Genomic DNA, 20,854 nt, shown 5'->3' on the forward strand with positions numbered 1-20,854 from the left:
TTGCTTTGCTATAAATGTCTGTTGACTCCTGTGGCTTTTACTCTTCTCCATGTGCCTCCCAACTTTGTCTCTGGCCCAGACTCAGAATCCCCACCCTGATTACAGGCCTGTGTTTCTTTTTTCTTTTTATATTTTTTGAGACAAGGTCTCACTGTTGCCCAGGCTGAAGTGCAGTGGCATGATCATCGCTCACTGCAGTCTCCTTCTCCTCAAGCAGTCCTCCCACCTCAGCCTCCAAGTAGCTGGGATTACAGGCACCCACCACCAAACCCGACCAATTCTTTGATTTTTAGTAGGGACAAGGTGTCGCTATGTTTCCCAGGCTGGTCTCAAACTCCTGAGTCTAAGCAGTCCTCCTGCCTCAGCCTTCCAAAGTGCTAGGATTACAGATGTGAGCCACCACACCCTGCAGAAATTTTTTTGGTTTTGTTTGTTTGTTTTTCATTTTTGATAAAGAGTCTCGCTCTGTCACCCAGGCTGAAGTGCAGTGGCACAATCTTGGCTCATCCGCCTCCCGGGTTCAAGTGATTTTCGTGCCTCCACTCCCGAGTAGCTGGGACTACAGGCATGCGCCACCACACCCTGCTAACTTTTTATATTTTTAGTAAAGACGAGGTTTCACCATGTTGGCCAGGCTTATCTCGAACTCCTGGCCTCAAGTAATCTACCTGCCTTGGCCTCGCAAAGTGCTAGGATTACAGGAGTAAGCTACCACACCTGGCCAGAATTTTTTTTTTTTTCTTCGAGATGGAGTTTTGCTCTTGTCACCCAGGCTGGAGTGCAGTAGTGCGATGTTGGCTCACCGCAACCTCCACCTCCCGGATTCTAGTGATTCTCCTGCCTCAGATCTCCCGAGTAGCTGAGATTACAAGCACCCACCACCACGCCTAGCTAATTTTTGTATTTTTAGTAGAGATGGGGTTTCACCATGTTGTCCAGGCTGGTCTCCATCTCCTGACCTCAGGTGATCCATCCGCCTCAGCCTCCCAAAGTACTGGGATTATAGGCGTGAGCGACTGCACCCAGCCAGAAATGTTTTAAAATCTAGAAAAATACGCCGAGTCCAGTGGGAGGCAGGCAAATCACTTGAGGTCAGAAGTTCAAGACCAGCCTGGCCAACACGGTGAAACCCTGTCTCTGCTAAAAATACAAAAGTTAGCTGGGTGTCATGGCACCCGCCTGTAATCTCAGCTACTCAGGAGGCTGAGGCAGAAGAATTGCTTTAACCCTGGAGGCGAAGTTTGCAGTGAGCCAAGATGGCGCCATTACACTCCAACCTGGGAGACAGAGCAAGACTCCATCTCAAAAAAAAAAAAAAAAAATGTAGAAAAATATAAAGATGAGGCTGGGAGCAGTGGCTCACGCCTGTAATCCCAGCACTTTGGGAGGCCGAGGCGGACAGATCACGAGGTCAGGAGTTTGAGACTAGCCTGGCCAACATGGTGAAACCCCATCTCTACTATAGATACAAAAAATTAGCCGGGCGTGGTGGTGTGCGCCTGTAATCCCAACTATTCGGGAGGCTGAGGCAGGAGAATCGCTTGAACCTGAGAGGCAGAGGTTGCAATGAGCCGAGATCACGCCATTGCACTCCAGCCTGGGTGATGGGTGAAACTCTATCTCAAAAAAAAAAAAAAAAGAAAAATACATAGATGAATACAACCACCAACCATGTACCCACCTTTGGAAGTGATAATTGTTAACACTTTCTCATCTTTGTTTCATCTTCTCTTTTTGTTAATAAAAGAAATAAAGCGTTACAGATAAAGTTGGTAAACGAAGTCTCTTTTTGACTCCTGGGGCTAGTCCTGTTCCCTTAACAACTGTTGTGGATATAGTATATTTGGTGTGACTCCTTTGATGTTCTTTCCTATACTTTCATTGTGGCACTGAGCATCCTGGTACTGATCTCCAGGTCCAAAGTGCAAGAACTTCTATACTTCTCTAGAGCAGATAGTTAGAAGAGGAAAGTACGTTAAAAAAACAAATTTTTTTCTTTTTTTTGAGACAGAGTCTCACTCTGGCCCAGGCTAGAGTACAGTGGCACAGTCACACATCACTGAAGCCTCAACCTCTTGGATGCAAGAAATCCTTCCATCTCAGCCTCCCTAGTAGCTGGGACTACAGGTGTGCACCACCACGCCCAGCTAATTTTTTAATTTTTTGTAGAGTCAGGGTCTCACTATGTTGTCTAGGCTGGTCTTGAACTCCTGGCCTCAAGTGATCCTTCTGCCTCGGCCTCCCAAAGTGCTGAGATTACAGACATGAGCTACCACACCTGGCCAAAAGGAGCATTTTAAATTCTATTAGATACTCACCGATTGGATCCCAAAGTGGTTGCTCCAAAATATAGACTTCTGCTACCAGCCGTGTACAAGAGTGCCCATTTCCCCACAAGTTAAGCTTTTCAGTTTTTGCTAGTCTCATGAGTGAGAAGTAATTGATGCCTTGTTATAATTGTAATTTGCTTTTTCCTAATTACTAGTAAGGTTAGACATCTTCTGAGTATGTTGGCTATTTGGGTTTCCTTTGCTGTGAATTGTTTACCTCTAACCTTTGCCTATATTTTCCTCTTGGCATCATTTGTCTTTTTTTGTTATAGATTAGCAGGTGTTTTTTAACACAGGGATGTTACTGTTTGTTCTTTAGTTTGCAGACTCTCCCCCTAACCTGTCTCTATCCTAACTTTGGCGTCTTTTGATGAAAACTTTTCACTGTCATGTAGTCTGAACTGTCTTGATCTTGGAGTGTTTTTGTTTTTTTGAGACGGAGTCTTGCTCTGTCATCCAGGCTAGAGTGCAGTGGCACGATCTTGGCTCACTGCAAGCAACCTCTACCTCCAGGGTTCAAGTGGTTCTCCTGCCTCAGCCTCCCGAGTAGCTGGGACTACAGGTGCTCACTACCATGCCCAGCTAATTTTCTTGTATTTTTAGTAGAGACAGGGTTTTGCCATGTTGGCCAGGCTGGTCTTGAACTCCTGACCTCAGGTGATCCGCCTGCCTTGTCCTCCTAAAGTGCTGGGTTTACAGGTGTGAGCCACTCTGCCTGGCCTGGAGTGTATTGTTTTAATAAATATCTAACGTAGCCTCTAGGGCACTGAGGTGGTACCTCTGCTCCTCCTTTTCCTGCAGCTCCATGTGTCCTACCAGAAGTACTTTAAGCTGGAGCCCCTCCAGGCTTACCATCGGGTCATCAGCTTGGAGGATTTCATGGAGAAGCTGGCACCCACCCACTGGCCCCCTGAGAAGCGGGTGGCATACTGCTTTGAGGTGGCAGCCCAGCGAAGCCCAGATAAGAAGACGTGCCCCATGAAGGTGGGTCCTGTGGGTTCGGGGTCCCTTTCTTCCTGTTCCATGTCCTCTAGGCCCCCAAGACTATGTCATGGCAAAATGCAGGGAAAGGACTTAGAGTAGAAAAACAGATATTTAAGTCCTGTTTCTGGCATTTGTTAGTGGAGCAGCATCACCTCGGGCAGAAGACTTTGCTTCTCTGAGCCTTCATTTCTACCTACAAAATAGAGATGCCAGTCCCTGCTCTGTCTCACTCATAAAGTGTCTTGAGGGCCAGGTAAAAGAGTGCTTATAAACTGCAAAGTGTCACATCAGTAATAATAACTAATATTCACGTAGCACTTACTATATATGTCAGATACCATGCTAAGAGCTTTACATGTATCAACTCATTTAATACTCACACTGTTCCATGAGGAGAATACTTATAATATCCCCACTTCATAGGGAGGACACTGAGGACGGCACAGAGAGGGTCAGTATCTTACTCAGGATCACACAGCAAACAAGTGGTAGAGCTGGGATTCAGCCTTAGGTAATTTGGCACCATTGTCTACCCACTTAACTTAAATACTTTCCTGCATCTCAGCAGGCGAATGAGAGGCTGTCATATCTTATTAGAAGAAATTTGTGCATTTCTGGCACTTTGGAAGTAAGGCAATCCCCAAATATGTCTTTTGGTGTATGTTCTAAAGTCTTAGGAAAGTGGTTGGAAGAACTATGAAATTTGAGAAAGGAGACCTAGCTCACAGCCCCAGTAGTGCCCTTACTTGCTTGTAACCTTGGGTAAGTGTCTGACCCTCAGTGGGCCTTGGTTTCCATCTTGAAAATGAAGGCATTGGATTAGCCAATCTTGAATATCTCTTGAAGCTCTAGTTCTTGGTTCCAAATCCAAGGTCTGCTTCTCCCCAGACCATCATCAGTGCTGCTGGGTCAGCAGGGTGTGACCTGTGAACAGGAAAGACTTTCCTGCTGGAAACCAGAATTGAAGCTGAGGCACGCTCCTCAGTCCCTGGCCCAGGAATTACAGAGTGACATTCCTCCTAGGCCATCCTGTGAGAGTGTTTTGGCCTGAGTCCAATCACCCAGGTTTCCCCACCTACAGTTCCCTGGCCCCATCCCCAGATGGCTTTCCCTCCCCCTCAGTAAGCTTTCCACCACTCTCTTTCTGCAGGAAGGAAACCCCTTTGGCCCATTCTGGGATCAGTTTCATGTGAGTTTCAACAAGTCTGAGCTTTTTACAGGCATTTCCTTCAGTGCTTCCTACAGAGAACAATGGAGCCAGAGGTACTTGGAGGGGGTAGAGTTGCTGGGTTTAGGGGAGGGGCATGGAGCTCGTGGGTATTCAGCACCTTCTGGCACTCTCCCAGTCTTCCCCACCCTGATGTATGAGACCAAAGGTGCCGGTGCTCTGTATGTTGAACTTGGAATCCTGTGTGATCTGTTCCCGTCTCCACGCCTGACACAGTGGAACGTTGACCTGCCATGAGGTTGAGAAAGAGTTTATCGGTTGATAAAGGATGTCATAAAAAGAACATTCTGCAGTCACATGAGTCTCAATTTCCTCCTCTAGGCGTGAGAATCACTCCTGTGTTACCTTACTCTTCACAAGGTGAAATTGGGAGCAGCTTCTAGAGAACATCAGGTGCAGACCGAGAAATGATGTCATCCTGATAATTACTGGATGTATTTATTAATTACACTCCATTAGCCTCTGTTTAAAAAAAAAAATAGGTTAGCAGGGCATGGGCACAGGCTGTGAAACATTTATAGGGCGTCTGTCATGTCTGAGACATAGTACTCAGAGGCCAGTGGTGAGGTGTGAAAATGAGGATGACCGGCCCTGGTTTTCTAGGAGCTATGGTCTCATAATGACAATAATCAGCATAGTGTACTTGTCCTTAATGCTATAGCATGGCAGGAAAGATCGTGGGCTTAGAAGGCAGATATTAGTTAAGAGGTGCAAGGAACATACTAATTCATATGTGGTCAAAGCACTTGGCATTTAATAGGCCAAAAGTAAACAGATATAGAGAAATGAGTCTCACGCCTGTAATCCCAGCACTTTGGGAGGCCAAGGTGGGTGGATCACTTGAGTCTAAGAGATCAAGGCTGCAGTGAGCCATGATGGTACCCCTGCACTCTAGCCCAGGTGACAGAGCAAGGCCCTGTCTCAACAAAACAAAACAAGCACAGGCTGAGGGGTGAGATAGTCCTGAGCCCTGAGCCAGCACTGATGGTATCTGCTTCATAGTGCATGAAGTGCATATTCCGCACTAAGCAGCCAGCCAGTGTTGGCTGTCAGTGTTATTGCTCACGTGCTTTATTTTATTTAAGCCTTTGAGATAGTTCATGAAGTGGGTATTGTTACCAATTTCCATTTTATAGGCGAGGAAACTGAGCCCAGTGAAGTTAAATAACTTCCCAAGGTCATTGAGCTGTTGAGTGGACAGCTTGGGTCTGTTTGTAAATCTTTATTTTATTTTATTTTATTTTATTTATTTATTTATTTATTTATTTATTTATTTATTTATTGAGACAGAGTCTTGCTCTATCACCCGGGCTGGAGTGCAGTGGCGCAATCTGGGCTCACTGTAACCTCCGCCTTCCGGGTTCATGCCATTCTCCTGCCTCAGCCTCCCAAGTAGCTGGGACTACAGGCGCCCGCCACCTCACCTGGCTAATTTTTTTGTATTTTTAGTAGAGACGGGGTTTTGCCGTGTTAGCCAGGATGATCTCAATCTCCTGACCTCGTGATCCGCCCGCCTCAGCCTCCCAGAGTGCTGGGATTATGGGCGTGAGCCACTGCACCCAGCCTGTTGTTTTTTATTAAAGATTTACTTTAATCTTTAATGTTTAATAAATAACAACAGCTAAGATTCATTTAGTGCCTTCTATGTGCCAGACACTGTTCTAAGTCTTCACAGGTATTGACTCACTTACTCTTTCCCTGAGTCTGTGGGTTGTTACTGTCATCTATGCTTTACACTTAGAGAAATTGAAGCAGAAAGGAGTAAGGTCCCTTGCCCAAGGTCATGAAGCTTGAAGTTGCAGAGCTTGGTTTTGAACCCAGGAAGTCTGAATCCAAAGCACCAGTTATTTTATATATTTATATTTGAAACAGGGTCTTGCTCATCTCCCAGGCTGGAGTACAGTAGTATGATCATAGCTCACCGTAACCTCAAATCCCTAGGTTCAAGCAATCCTCCCCACTCAGCCTCCCAAGTAACTGGGACTGCAGGCATATGCCACCACGCCTGACTAATATTTTGTTTTGTTTTGTAGAGATAGGATCTCGCTATGTTGCCCAGGCTGGTCTTAAACTCCTGGCCTTAAGTGATCCTCCCACCTCAGCCTCCCAAACTGCTGGGATTACAAGCGTGAGCTGCTGCTCCCAGTCCCAAAGCACCTGTTCTTAATCACCATGGATTAAATAGCTGTGCCTTTAACAGCTGCCAGTTCCTTTCTGGGACTTGCCTTTGCACCTAGTTCATGCGCTACTGAGGATCCTCAGTCATGGCAGATTTAAATCTTCTTCATTGTTGATCCCAGATAGCACACTCCCCTTCACCTCCGAATGAACTGGAGCTGTTGCCAGAGGCAGACCTGCCCTCAAAAGATGGAGATTTGCCCATGTTGACAATATGCCAGGGGGAAAAAAAGTGCCACCAACTCTAAAAGCAGCTCCAAAAGCAAATTCCAAAAAGCCAGGAAAAGCACACAATCCTAGTAGGAAGAAAAAGGACAATGGTGCATGGGGAGTGTTGTTGAAACACTTGTTTATTGCCCCATAGCTTTGTGTGAGTTCATTGAGTTGTAAGAATTACATGAGGGTTTGAGGAAGTTTGTGCCTTACAGCCAAGTTTTTGGGAAAGGAAAATTAGTAGGGAAGATGAGGTCCCTGGAGGGAGTTTAAGGGAGTTGACAGTCTCTGGGCAAATACCTGCCTGCCTTCAACATGTATTTAAGAAGCACTTCCTGAGCGTCAAGGGCTGGTTTGGATGCTGGGGATACAGGCCAGAATAAGGCAGATAAGGTCCCTGCCCCAATGGAACTCACAGTCTTAACAGGGGAGATAGTGAATAAACTTTTACATAGGATAGTTCCAGAGTGACATGGTGCTTAGAAGGATGTTAAACAGGTGGTATGTGATTGGTAGGGATAAGACCAGAAGGATGAGACAGAGCCAGTTATGTCAGAGTTAGAGGGAAAGTAGTTCACAGCAGGAAGTCAGGAGCAAAGACCCTGAGGCAGGAATAAGCTTGGTATGGTGAGGGGGCAGAAAGAAGGCAATGTGGTATGCAGTGAGTGAGAGAATGGTAGGATGTTGCTGTCATCTGTTGCTGCATAATAAATCACTACAAAACTTAGTAGTATAACAATAGTTATTATTTCTCTTGGGACTGTGGGTTAACTGGGCTTAGCTAGGCAGTTCTTTTGGGTTTTCATTTTTCCATTTTCTTTATGGACTCCCTGCTGTACAAAGTTTAAATTCAGGCTAAACATCTATTTCTTGGAATGAATAACCTTTATTCTGAGGCAATGAGTAGCCTCAGATTTGGTGGAAGATTTCTTTCTTTTTTCTTTTTCTTTTTTTTTCTTCGAGACAGGGTCTAACTCTGTTACCCAGGTTGGATTGTAGTGGCTCCATCACAGCTCACTGCAGCTTCGACCTCCCAGGCCCAAGAGCTCCTCCCACCTCAACTCCCCCAAGTAGCTGGGACCATAGACGCACACCCCCATACCCATCTAATTTTGTTTATTTTTTGTATAGACAGAGTCTTGTCATCTTGCCCAGGCTGGTCTTAAACTCCTGGCTTAAAGTGATCCTCCTGCCTCGACCTCCCAAAGCGCTGGATCACAGATGTAGGCCACTATGCCTGGCCTAGAGGTTTCTTTTTTAATGAAGAAGAAAAATTTACATGTAATTCATTACTCCTCCAAAAAAAATTAACATTTTGATGTGTATACTTGTGTCCTCCATATATTTATATATATATATTATATATACACATACATACATATCTACACATATTAGCTTAAAATGAAATCAGTGTGTGTGTGTGTGTATATATATATATAAATATATATAATCAAATAATAATTAACTTTTTCATTTTGGTTGGGCTCAGCGGCTCATACCTGTAATCCCAACATTTTTGGAGGCCAAGGCAGGAGAATCGCTTGAGGCTAGTCTGGTCAATATAGCAAGACCTTGTCCCTGCAAAAGAAAAATTTAAAAATTAGCCAGGCATGGTGGCATGCACCTGTAGTCCCAGCTACTTTGGATGCTGAGGCAAGAGGATTGCTTGAGCCCAGGAGTTCAAGGCTGCATTGAGCCATGATTGTGCCACTGCATTCCAGCCTAGATGACAGAGTGAGACCCTATCTTAAAAAAGAAACACCCCAGCCAGGCGCGGTGACTCACGCCTGTAATCCCGGCACTTTGGGAGGCCGAGGTGGGCGGATCACGAGGTCAGGAGTTCGAGACCAACCTGACCAACATGGTGAAACCCCGTCTCTACTAAGAATATAATATAAAAGTTAGCTGTGCATGGTGGCTCATGCCTGTAATCCCAGCTACTCAGGAGGCTAAGGCAGGAGAATTGCTTGAACCTGGGAGGCGGAGGTTGCAGTGAGCCGAGATCACACCACTGCACTCCAGCCTGGACAGAGCGAGACTCCATCTGAAAGAAAAAAAAAAAAAGACACCCCTCCTTAATTAAAAAACCTGTCCTTTTGAGATGTAATTTGTATCAATATTTACCAGTTTGGGCCGGGCGCGGTGGCTCAAGCCTGTAATCCCAGCACTTTGGGAGGCCGAGACGGGCGGATCATGAGGTCAGGAAATCGAGACCATCCTGGCTAATACGGTGAAACCCCGTCTCTACTAAAAAATATAAAAAACTAGCCGGGCGACGAGGCGGGCGCCTGTAGTCCCAGCTACTCGGGAGGCTGAGACAGGAGAATAGCGTAAACCTGGGAGGCGGAGCTTGCAGTGAGCTGAGAGCCGGCCACTGCACTCCAGCCTGGGCGGCAGAGCAAGACTCCGTCTCAAAAAAAAAAAAAAAAAAATTTACCAGTTTGGTAAATATTGCTGGCAGGATCGATTCTAAACATTTAAAAACACAAGATTTCAAAAATTGTTACTGGTGTGTATATATGTATACTAGTGGAACTTTTTTAAACCATTTTAACCATTTTTAAGTGTATACTTCAGTGGCATTAAGTACATTCACATGTGCAAACATTACAACTATCCATCTCTAGAATTTTTTCATCTTCCCAAACAGATACTCTACCCGTTAAACCATAACTCCCATTTCCATGTCCCCTCAGCCCCTGGTAAATGCTTTTCTACTTTCTGTCTTTGAATTTCTCTAGGTATCTCATAGGTACTTAGGTATCTTATAGAAGTGGAATCATGCAATATGTATCTTTTTGTGTCTGACTTATTTCATGTGGCAAGGTTCATCAGTGTTGTAGCCTGTATCAAAATTTTAGTCCTTTTAAGACTGACTAATAGTCCATTGTATGTATATACCACATTTGTGTATCTCTTCACCTATTGATGGACACTTGAGTTAGCTGGGCAGTTCTTGCTTATGGTCTTATGTGGCTGCAGTCAACTATCAGCTAGGGCTCAAGTTATCCTTTTTTTTTGGTAGAGATGGGGATCATGCTCTGTTGCCCAGGTTGGTCTTGATCTCTTGGCCTCAAGTAATTATCCTGCCTTGGCCTCCCAAAGTGCTGGGATTACTTCATGAGCCACCATGCCTATCCAGGGCTCAAGTTATCTAAAGGCTTGACCAAGGTTGGGCACAATGGCTTACACCTGTAACCCCAGCACTTTGGGAGACTGAGGCAGGTAGATCACTTGATCCCAGGAGTTCAAGACCAGCCTGGCCAACATGCCAAACCCTGATCTCTACTAAAAATATAAAAAATTAGCTGGGCGTGGTATCACACACCTGTAACCCCAGCTACTCAGGAGGCTGAGGCATGAGAATTGCTTGAACCTTGGAGGTCGAGGTTGCAGTGAGCCAAGATTGTGCCACTGCATCCCAGCCTGGGCAGCAGAGCGAAACTCTGTCTCAAAAAAAAAAAGGCTTGACTGATCTACATGTCCAGGAAGTCCCTCTCATGTCTGGTGGGTGATGCTGCTGTCATCTGGGAGCCAAGCTGGAGCCACCAACAAGCATGTGTACACATGACCTCTCCATATGGCTTGGGCTTCTTACAGCATGGCGCCTGTGTTCTGAGAGGGGGCATCCAGGGAGTAAGTGTCCCAAGAGACAGAAAATAGAAACTGCGGGCTCCCTAACAACTGAATCTGGAAACCGGCACAGTGTCACTTGTGTTGGGGTGCTATTGGGAGGAGGCAGATCGCACCTAAAGGGAAGGGGTTCAAAGGCTTGATGACCACTTTTAATCTGCCACACAGGAAAGGAGATCAGAAGGTGGGCGGGGGTCAAAACACTCAGGTTTGTAGACCCTGTGAGGCAATCTGGTAAGAAGCCTGTGAATGATTAGTAGGGATGAATTTGAATGTCTATGAACATTTAGCATTAAACATTTCTTAAGATACAGAATACTTCCTTGCTATGCAAATTTGTCCTTGGAGAGGAGAGAAGAATGGAATCAGAAAGTGAAGCTCTTCCCAGGCTTACTGTGCGATTAGGCAGCTGTTCCCCTTCTCTGACCTCAATGTCCCATCTATAAAATGAAGGGGATGGGCAAGATGAGTGGTTTTGAAGCTATCTTCAGAGTTTTCAAGAAGTGCTTGTCAGGCATGGTGGCTCACACCTGTAATCTTAAGGGATTACAGGGAGGCCCAGGCAGGTGATCCCTTGAGCCCGGGAGTTCAAGACCAGCCTGGGCAATGTAGGGAGACTCTGTCTCTACAAAAAATAGAAAAAATTAGCCAGGCATAGTGGCACACACCTGTAGTTCCAGTTACTTGGGAGGCTGAGGTGGGAGGATCAGGTGAGCCTGAGGAGGTCATGGCTGCAGTGAGCCCATGATCTGTCCACTGCACTATAGTCTAGGCGAGAGAGTGAGACCGGCTGAAAAAAAAAAAAAAGTGCCTCTAGGGCCTTTATCGGGGGCAGCAGGGGACCAAGTTCCAGGGGCTCAATTCCTCCTCCCTATTGCCTTCAACCAATAACCCTTAAAAAATCAGGGCTCTCAGTAAGGCAGAAGAAGTTTGTAGGCCACAAGTCTAGGTGTGTTAGACTTAAGTTAGGCTACAGGTAGCAGGAAGCCCCAAATAAGAGCAGATTGATAGGGTTTATTGTTTTCTTAAGTAAAAGAAGAACTGGGTATGCAGTCCAGAGCTGGATGGCAGCTCCATAGTGTCATCAAGAATCCAGCTGGGCACAGTGGCTCACACCTGTAATCACAGCACTTAGGGAGGCAGAGGCAGGCAGATCACTTGAGGTCAGGAGTTCAAAACCAGCCTGGCCAACATGGTGAAACCCCGTCTCTACCAAAAATACTAAAAAAAAAATTAGCTGGGCGTGGTGGCACATGCCTGTAATCCCAGCTACTCAGGAGGCCAAGGTAGGAGAATCACTTAAACCTGGGAGGCGGAGGCTGCAGTGAGCCAAGTTCATGCCACTGCACTCCAGCTTGGGCGACAGAGTGAGACTTCACCTCAAAAAAAAAAAAAAAAAAAAAAAAAAAGAATCAGGCTTCCATCTCTTTGTTCAGCCATCCAGTATTAGCTTTTGTGTCACCTCATGGGCCAAGATGGCAGATGAAGCTCCAGCCATCACATCCCAACTGGAGGGACAAAAGTTGCAAAAGGGCATATCCTCCCTTTTTAAGAAGCTTTCCCAGAAGTTCATTATAACCCTTCTGCTTACATCTCATTAGCTAGTATTAGGGCACATGGGCCATACCTAGCTGCAAGAAGTACTTAGAAATGTCTGTCTTTCTCCCCCTCGCCCCCTGGGGTATGTTTGGCTGATAAGAAGTGTCTTTATTTTAGGCTGCCATGTATGCAGCTGAAAACTGGGTTCTCGGGAAAGAGGATAAGATGTATTTCTTCTTTACCACATGCTTTCTGAGGATCCTTCCAGCTCTGATGGTTCTGAGCCTGTGAATAGCCTGGCACAGCTCTAATTCAGCTGACACTTACTGCACATTGACTGTCGGAAGGCAATGGACCGTCATGCCAAACCATTCTCATATATAATGGTCCAGGTATTTGAGCGCATGGCTTGTCATTCTCCCAGGCTGCTGCCGCCTCCCTGTGGGATCCAGAATGAGACTGGAAGAGTGAGAGGGAGCCAGCCATGCAGAGACCTGGAGGGAAAGACAGTCCTTCGTGGCAGGGACATCCAGAACAAGGCCCTGCCTTGTTCATGTCTCTGGGTCTTCTGCACTCAATATGGGGTTCATCCACTCGTGGTCCCACAAATATACACTGGACACATAAATAGATGCTGTATACAGAGAAGTCCCAGTTTGTTGGAGAATCTCAGCAGCACAGGCATGGTGGTGAAGAACCCCAGAGGTTCACTGGGCCCAGCAGCAGGAAAGCCAGCCCACTTCAGCTGGATAGCAGTAAGCAAAGAACCTGACCAAGGGTGAGCAGTCACCAGGCAGGTGGAGCTGGTCAAGATTTTCTTTCCAGCCAAGATCCCTGTTCCCCCGGTTTTCTTTCCAGACAGTGCTGTCCTACCTCACCAAGAGTGAGTGAGCAGATCAGCCTTAGCCTCTCGCTGCTTGTTGGGTCTGAGCTGATGTTGTCCCACGGGGACAGCTCTTTGCTGGTCCAGATTCAGGTAGAGGGGACACACATTCCAAGTCTAGAATTCACCAAATGTCGACTGCAGGTACTTTCCAAGAGGTCGGAGGGTAGCCGGGGGGCGCACATCGGGGTTTTATCCCAATGTTCCAGCCCCGCTGGGAGATCTACTCTGGTTTTCCTTTGAAAATCCTTTGAGGTAGCATCTGAAAGATTAACTGAAGACCTGGCCCTTAGTAGGTACTCAGGTAATACGAGTTCCTTCCTTTTCTAACCCCTGACAGCCTGATCTGGTCTTTCTGGTGAGGTCCCCAAATCTTTCCCATTTATTCTAAAAAAGTTATCATGCCTACCATGGGATAAGGCCTGTACTGGGGCTGGGAATCAGAAGATGAAGCCACAGACTCAGCTCATTGTCAGAGGTGGAGGAGATGGGAGGGAGGGGTAGTAGTTAAGAACGTAGGATCTGGAGCACACTGCCCGGATTTAAATCCTGGCTCCACCAATTCCTGGCTGTGCAACCTTGGGCATGTTACGTAACCTCTGTGCCTCAGTTTCCTTATCTGTAAAATGAGAAATGACAGTATACTTCCCTAGAGCTCTTGTGAAAATCAAATGACTTAATATATATAAGCAATCGGAGCATTGCCTGTCGCATAATGAGGCCCAATAAACAATTCACAGTTATGTATATAAACAAAACTGGAGTCTAGGCTGGGCGCGGTGGCTCACGCCTGTAATCCCAGCACTTTGGGAGGCTGAGACGGGTGGATCATCTGAGATCAGGAGTTCGAGACCAGCCCGGGCAACATGGTGAAAACTCATCTCTACTAAAAATACAAAAATTAGCCGGGCATGGTGACACGTGCCTGTAATCCCAGCTACTCAGGAGGCTGAGGTAAGAGAATCGCTTCAACCTGGGAGGCGGAGGTTGCAGTGAGCCGAGATCACACCACTGTACTCCATCCTGGGAGACAGAGCGAGACTCCATCTCAAAAAAAAAAGAAAAGAAAACTGGAGTCTAGCAAGACAAGTGTCACACAACTGGACCATCAGGGAACACTTTCTTGTCACTGGTCCAAAGCCTGTGTAAGTGACACAGGCCTTGGATAGTGTATGTGGGAGCAGTGGCAAACAGGCTGCTCGGGTCCCCAGCCTCACCAGCTGACAGTTCCATGGGCAGGGAAGATGGCTGCAGGGCATATCGTTGTGCAGAAGGCAGCAAGAGAAGTGGGACAGGAAACCCTCCCTAAGGAGGTGAGGCTTGGGAGTTCCGACTGACCTTGGAGGTGTGGAAGGTGTTTGCTGAGCAAGCGGTCTTTGTTGGGTGTGGAGAATGAGTGGCATGTCTGTCAGAGCACTGTTGTGTGAGAGAAAGATTGGAACGACCTCACTGTCCAGCAAGAGGAAAATAGGTAGGTAAATTGCAGTTTATTTGTACAAAATGGAAAACTTTTAGAGAAGCCAGTACAACCACATGATCCACATGATCAACATGGCCAAGTCTCTGAAACATAAAGTTGAATTTTTAGAAAGTTGGTTAGATTTGTATGTAACCTTTAACTAGGTTACATGCAATGTGATGATGATGATGAGAGCTAGCATTCTCTGAGAGCTTTCTGTGTGCCAAGGTACAGTTCTAAATGCTTTGCTTTGATTAATACATTAATCCTCTCAATAGTCCTGTAAATGGATATATATATATATATTTTTTTTTTTTTTTTTTTTTCTTTTTTTTGAGACGGAGTCTCGCTCTGTCACCCGGACTGGAGTGCAGTGGCCGGATCTCAGCTCACTGCAAGCTCCGCCTCCCGGGTTCACGCCATTCTCCTGCCTCAGCCTCCTGAGTAGCTGGGACTACAGGCGCCAGCCACCTCGCCCGGCTAGCTTTTTGTATTTTTTTTAGTAGAGACGGGGTTTCACCGTGTTAGCCAGGATGGTCTCGAACTCCTGACCTCGTGATCCACCCGTCTCGGCCTCCCAAAGTGCTGGGATTACAGGCTTGAGCCACCGCGCCTGGCCGTAAATGGATATATTAATTAGCTTGACTGTACTAATCATTTAACTACATACACGTATATCAGAATATCATATTGTATATCTTAAATATATACAACTTTTTTGTTGTTGTTTATTATTATTTTTTTGAGACAGAGTCTCGCGCTGTTGCCCAGGCTGGAGTGCAGTGGTGCGATCTCGGCTCACTGCAAGCTCCGCCTCCCGGGTTCACCATTCTCCTGCCTCAGCCTCCCGAGTAGCTGGGATTACAGGCGCCCACCACTACGCCCGACTAATTTTTTATGTTTTTAGTAGAGGTGGGGTTTCACTGTGTTAGCCAGGATGGTCTCGATCTCCCAGCCTCGTGATCCGCCCATCTTGGCCTCCCAAAGTGCTGGGATTACAGGCATGAGCCACTGCGCCCAGCCAACTTTTTTTTATTTTTTTGAGACAAGGTCTCACCCTGTCACCCTGGCTGGAGTTCAGTGGCACAATCATGGCTCACTGCAGCCTCAACCTTCCAGGCTCAAGCTATTTTCCCACTTAGTCTCCTAGGTAGCTGAGACCACGGGCACACACCACAACACTTGGCTGATTTTTTGATTTTTTTGGATAGATGGGGTGTTGCCATGTTGCCCAGGCTGGTCTTGAACTCCTGGGCTCAAGTGATCTGCCCACCTCAGCCTCCCAGAGTGCTGGGATTACAGGAGTGGCTACCACACCCAAGCACAATTTAAAAAAAAAAAAAAAAAAAAAAAAAACAGCTTTGTGATGTGGGAACTGTTATCTGTTATCTCTATTATACGGATGAGGAACTAAGGCACAGAGTGGTGAAGTCACCTGCCCAAGTTAGCTAGTGGCATAGTCAACGTTGGAACAAAGCATTCTGGTTTAATCTACATTCTTCATCATTTCAGTCCATAGAAAGCACTCAGAAGAAGCCTCCCCTCCTTTTTGATGCTTATAGTAAAAGTGTAATCATACATTAAAACACATTACCCTCTGGGAAGGATGATGGCAGGATGAGCTTGTGTTTAGGTGTGTGTATGTTTTGTTTTGTTTTGTTTTGTTTTTTTAAACCTGAAAGCAAAGTTAGTATCTGCTGATTTGGGTCATGGGTATATAAATTATTAAATTATTTTCTGTATTTGCCTGAATGGTTTGAAATATTTCATAATTCTTATTTGAAATTTTCATTAAGGTCATTGTACATTTACATGCAGTTGTAAGAAATAAGACAGCAACCTCCCATGTAGCCTTTACCCAATTTCCCCCAATGGTAACATTTTGCAAAACTATAGTACAGTATCACAACCAGGATATTGACATTGATACAATTCACCCATCTTACTCAGTTTTCTTGTACTTACTTCTGAGTGTGTGAGCACGTGCCTCTGTGTGTGTGTGTGTGTGTGTGTGTGTGTGTGTATGTATTTAGTTCTGTGCAATTTTATTGTGTGTGGGTTTATGTATCCACTACCATAGTTAAGACACTGAACGGTTCCATTATCACAAGGATCCTTGTGTTGCCAGTTTATAACCACACCCACCTCCCTAAACATACACTCCATTCCTAACCTCTGCCAACCACTAATCTCTTCTCCATTTCTGTTCTCTTCTCCATGTTATCGTTTTAAAATGTTTATATAAATGGAACCTTACAATACATAACCTTTGAGATTGCCCACCCTCCGTGACCCAAGGATAATCCCCTTGACATCATCCAAATTGTTGCCTGTGTTGATAGTGTGTTCCTTATTTTGGTGGGGTTCACATTCCATGATATAGGTGTACTGCGGTGTGTTTAGCCATTTACTTGTTGAGTGACATCTGGGTTGTTTCCAGTTGGGGACTATTTTATGAATAAAGCTGCAAGGGACATCGGTATATAGGCTTGTGTGAACGTAAGTTTTCATTTTTCTTGGATAAATGCCTAAGAGTACAATTGCTGGGTCGTGAGGTAACTGCATACCTAACTGCCAAACTGTTTTCCAGAATGGCTGTTCTTATTTTATACTTTTAAGGAAAGGATTTTGGCTGGCAGAAGGCACTTCCCCACTCCAGCTGGAGAGAAGTATACGGAGATCTAGAACTTGAAAGTGCATTGTGAACATGGAACAGCAAGGTGTTTCATGTTGCTGAGACGTAGTCTGGGTTTAGCTGAAGAGGGAACACAGGTTTGCTCCTCATTTGTTCAGTCAAGAAATACTGACCAGGTGCAGTGGCCCACACCTGTAATCCCAACCCTGGGAGGCCTAAGTAGGCAGATCACTTGAGTCCAGGAGTTCGAGACCAACCTGGGCAACATTGTGAAACCCCATCTCTACAAAAAAATATAAAAAATTAGCTGGGCCTGGTGGCACGTACCTGTAGTCCCAGCTACTCAGGAGGCTGAGGTGGGAGGGTCTTTTCTGGAGCCTTTAGTGGAGTTGCAGTGACCCACTACACTCCACCCACTACGTGGGTGACAGCAAGACCCTGTCTCAAAAAAGAAAAATAAAAGAAAAATATTTACCGAGCTCTTGGGTATGCCAGACATTATTCTGCGCACACTGTAACCACTGCCTTCCCACAGCAGAAACAGATGTGAAATAATTATGAGGTGTACTGTGTATGAAGGGGGAAGCAGGTGCTTGGGAGGGTGTGATAGGGGCACCTGCAGACCTCTGCTCCCTTCCATAGCGCAGGGACCGTGCCTGTCTTGTTTTCCCCCAGGCCCCAATACATAGTAGGCAATCAATAAATGTTTTTTAAATGTTGAATGAATGATTCAAATCCAGTGTACATAGTCCCTGTGAGTGTGACCTGGCCGTTGCTTCTGTAAGCAGCTGCATGTCCCAGTCCCGCCGTGTAGATAAAAGGGCAAAGGCTTGGTCCAGACACCCCACCCTGGAGTGAATTACCGCACCACAGATTGGAAGCCAGCGTGACATATAAAAGGTTGGAATGCTCTACTGTAAAGTTTTAATTGTTCAACAAGCAAAGAGGGTTGTAAATTCCCTGCGGCGGGACAGTATTGCATATTGTGCCTGTTGCCACCGCCACCAAGGTTCCTTATCAGCCCGTTGGTATTTCACAACCTCTCGTGCTTCTTGCATGTTACAGGGGCCCCTCCGTAGGGTCTCTGGGACATGGTGCAACACCATCCTTTTTTCGTGGGGGTGGCAGCCAGGCTCTCTGTGCGTCCTCTGACTTCCCTCATTCCATCTCCTGTCTAGATTTTCTCCAAAGGAACATCCGGTGCTTGCCCTGCCGGGAGCCCCGGCCCAGTTCCCTGTCCTGGAGGAACACAGGCCACTGCAGAAGTACATGGTATGGTCAGACGAAATGGTGAGGACGGGAGAAGCCCAGATTCATGCCCACCTTGTCCGGCCCTATGTGGGCATTCATCTGCGTATTGGCTCTGACTGGGTAACTTCCCCCTTCCTCCCTCACTGGCTAACTTGGATGTGTCCCTGAGCAGGGCCCCGGCCTGTAGGGATTGGCCCCGTGTCCCAGCGAGAGCAGAGAGCTCTTGCTTGGCCTGGTTCGTGGGATTGTGTCCCATCATCCCACTGCAGTACACATCAAAATGTAACTCCGGAGTGCCTGCCGGCCCGCTCTCACTGTAGCAGCTGCTGTTTTATCCGCATTTTACAGATAGGTGAACTGAGAAATCACGCCAGACCCCAGGTCAGGCAGCAAGCCATAAAGAGGCCGCAGTCCAGGAGTCCCCTGTCCTAGCTCAGTGTCTGGCTAGTAGACTCTGTATTGAAAAACAAACTATGGAGATGAGGTGTGGCTCCCAAGAAATGAAGATGTCATCCTTCCAGAATTTGGAGGCTGTTTAAATGTGCAGAATCCTCGTATTCCAATGAAGTTTTCACCTCTGTGTGAAAATAACAGAATCAGTGTAGACTGTTGCCTTAATTGACTTAAGAAGATACGTAGATATGTTAGAAACGCTCATTGCAGAAAACTTGAAAAATACTAAAATTAAAATTAACTCATAGCCGATTGATGAGGTAATCTTACATTTTTACATTACTAAACTCTCCCCTTTCCCCCCACCCCCACAAAGAAAGGGAGCCAGACCCAGGATATTTTATGAGTGGCTCCAACCAAACATTCAAGGAATAGTAATTCCCATCTATACTTTCCTACAACATCAAGAGATATAAGATGCTATTTTTTATAAAGCTAGTGTAACACTAATACCAAACTCAGATAAGGTCAACTCAGAAAATTATAGCCTATTCTCGCTTATGAACACAAATGCATAGATCCTAAGTGAAATATTAACAGGTCAAACCCAATAACATATTAGCACACAACACAAACATGTAAAATCGGCCGGGTGCGGTGGCTCAAGCCTGTAATCCCAGCACTTTGGGAGGCCGAGACGGGCGGATCACGAGGTCAGGAGATCGAGACCATCCTGGCTAATAGGTTGAAACCCCGTCTCTACTAAAAAATACAAAAAACCAGCCGGGCGACGAGGCGGGCGCCTGTAGTCCCAGCTACTCGGGAGGCTGAGACAGGAGAATGGTGTCAACCCGGGAGGCGGAGCTTGCAGTGAGCTGAGAGCCGGCCACTGCACTCCAGCCTGGGCGGCAGAGCAAGACTCCGTCTCAAAAAAAAAAAAAAAACGTGAAATCTATCACAAGAATGTAATGAAATTTACTATATTAAAACCCAAAGAAGAAAAATCATATGATCATCTCAATAGAGGCCAAGAAAGCATTTGATAAAAGTCACCACCTGTTCATGATAAAAACTCATAACCAACCAGAAATAGAATGGACCCACCTTACCTTGATAAAGGCTATCTCTCGAAACCACAGCAGATGGCATACCTCCTGGGGAGCTATTGGAAGTGTTCCCACTGTAGTTGGGAATCAGATAAGGCTGTCTGTTAGCACTGCCACTGTTCAGAATTCAGTGAATGTCCCAGATAATGCAGTAATACCAAGCAAAGTAATTTTTGTTTCAAAAAGCCAATATCCCACCACCCAGAAATAACCACTGTTAACTCTTTTGATGCATTTTCCTCCCTCAGTGCTTTTTTTGAGACAGGGTCTCCAGACTCCGTCACCGAGGCTGGAGTGCAGTGGCAAAATCACAGTTCACTGCAGCTTCCACCTACTGGGCTCAGGTGGTCCTCTCACCTCAGCCTCCTGGGTAGCTAGGACCTCAGGCACGCATCACCACACCTGGCTAATTTTTGTATTTTTTGTAGAGATGGGGTTTTGCCACGTTGCCCAGGCTGGTCTCCAACTCCTGAGCTCAAGCCATCAGCCTACCTCTAGGCCTCCCAAGATGCTGGGATTACAGGTGCGAGGCACTGCGCCTGGTCCTCAATGTTTTCTTTAAAAATGTAGTTAGGGGCTGGGCACAGTGGCTCACGCCTGTAATCCCAGCACTTTGGGAGGCCGAGGTGGGCGGATCACGAGGTCAGGAGATAGAGACCATGCTGGCTAACACGGTGAAACCCTGTCTCTACTAGAAATACAAAAAAATTAGCCAGGCTTGGTGGCAGGCGCCTGTAGTCCCAGCTACTCAGGAGGCTGAAGCAGGAGAATGTCACGAACCCAGGAGGCGGAGCTTGCAGTGAGCCGAGATCACACCACTGCACTCCAGCCTGGGTGACAGAGCGAGACTCTGTCTCAAAAAAAAAAAAAAAAAAAGCGTAGTTAGGCCAGGCACGGCTGCTCATGCCTGTAATCTCAGCACTTTGGTAGGCCAAGGCGGGTGGGCCACCTGAGGTCAGGAGTTCAAGACCATCCTGGCCAACATGGATCTCTACAAAACTTCATCTCTACTAAAAATACAA

The 20,854-nt window shown here is 46.3% G+C and overlaps 1 protein-coding gene across 2 annotated transcripts in view; it reads left to right on the forward strand.

Moving 5' to 3' along the window:
• POFUT1 (protein O-fucosyltransferase 1) overlaps positions 1 to 20,854 on the forward strand; it is a 33,284-nt gene that overhangs the window by 4,957 nt on the left and 7,473 nt on the right. Inside the window, exons 3-5 of one of the 2 annotated variants that reach the window (XM_010352769.2) lie at positions 3,132 to 3,314; positions 4,465 to 4,577; positions 18,261 to 18,453. In XM_010352769.2, the coding sequence (XP_010351071.1) occupies positions 3,132 to 3,314; positions 4,465 to 4,577; positions 18,261 to 18,453 (489 nt within the window). The remainder of the gene's footprint in view (positions 1 to 3,131; positions 3,315 to 4,464; positions 4,578 to 18,260; positions 18,454 to 20,854) is intronic. The other variant, XM_010352771.2, reaches the window with a different exon arrangement.

The sequence above is a fragment of the Rhinopithecus roxellana genome, chromosome 13, assembly GCF_007565055.1.
Source record: "Rhinopithecus roxellana isolate Shanxi Qingling chromosome 13, ASM756505v1, whole genome shotgun sequence".
In the NCBI taxonomy this organism is placed as follows: Eukaryota; Metazoa; Chordata; class Mammalia; order Primates; family Cercopithecidae; genus Rhinopithecus; species Rhinopithecus roxellana.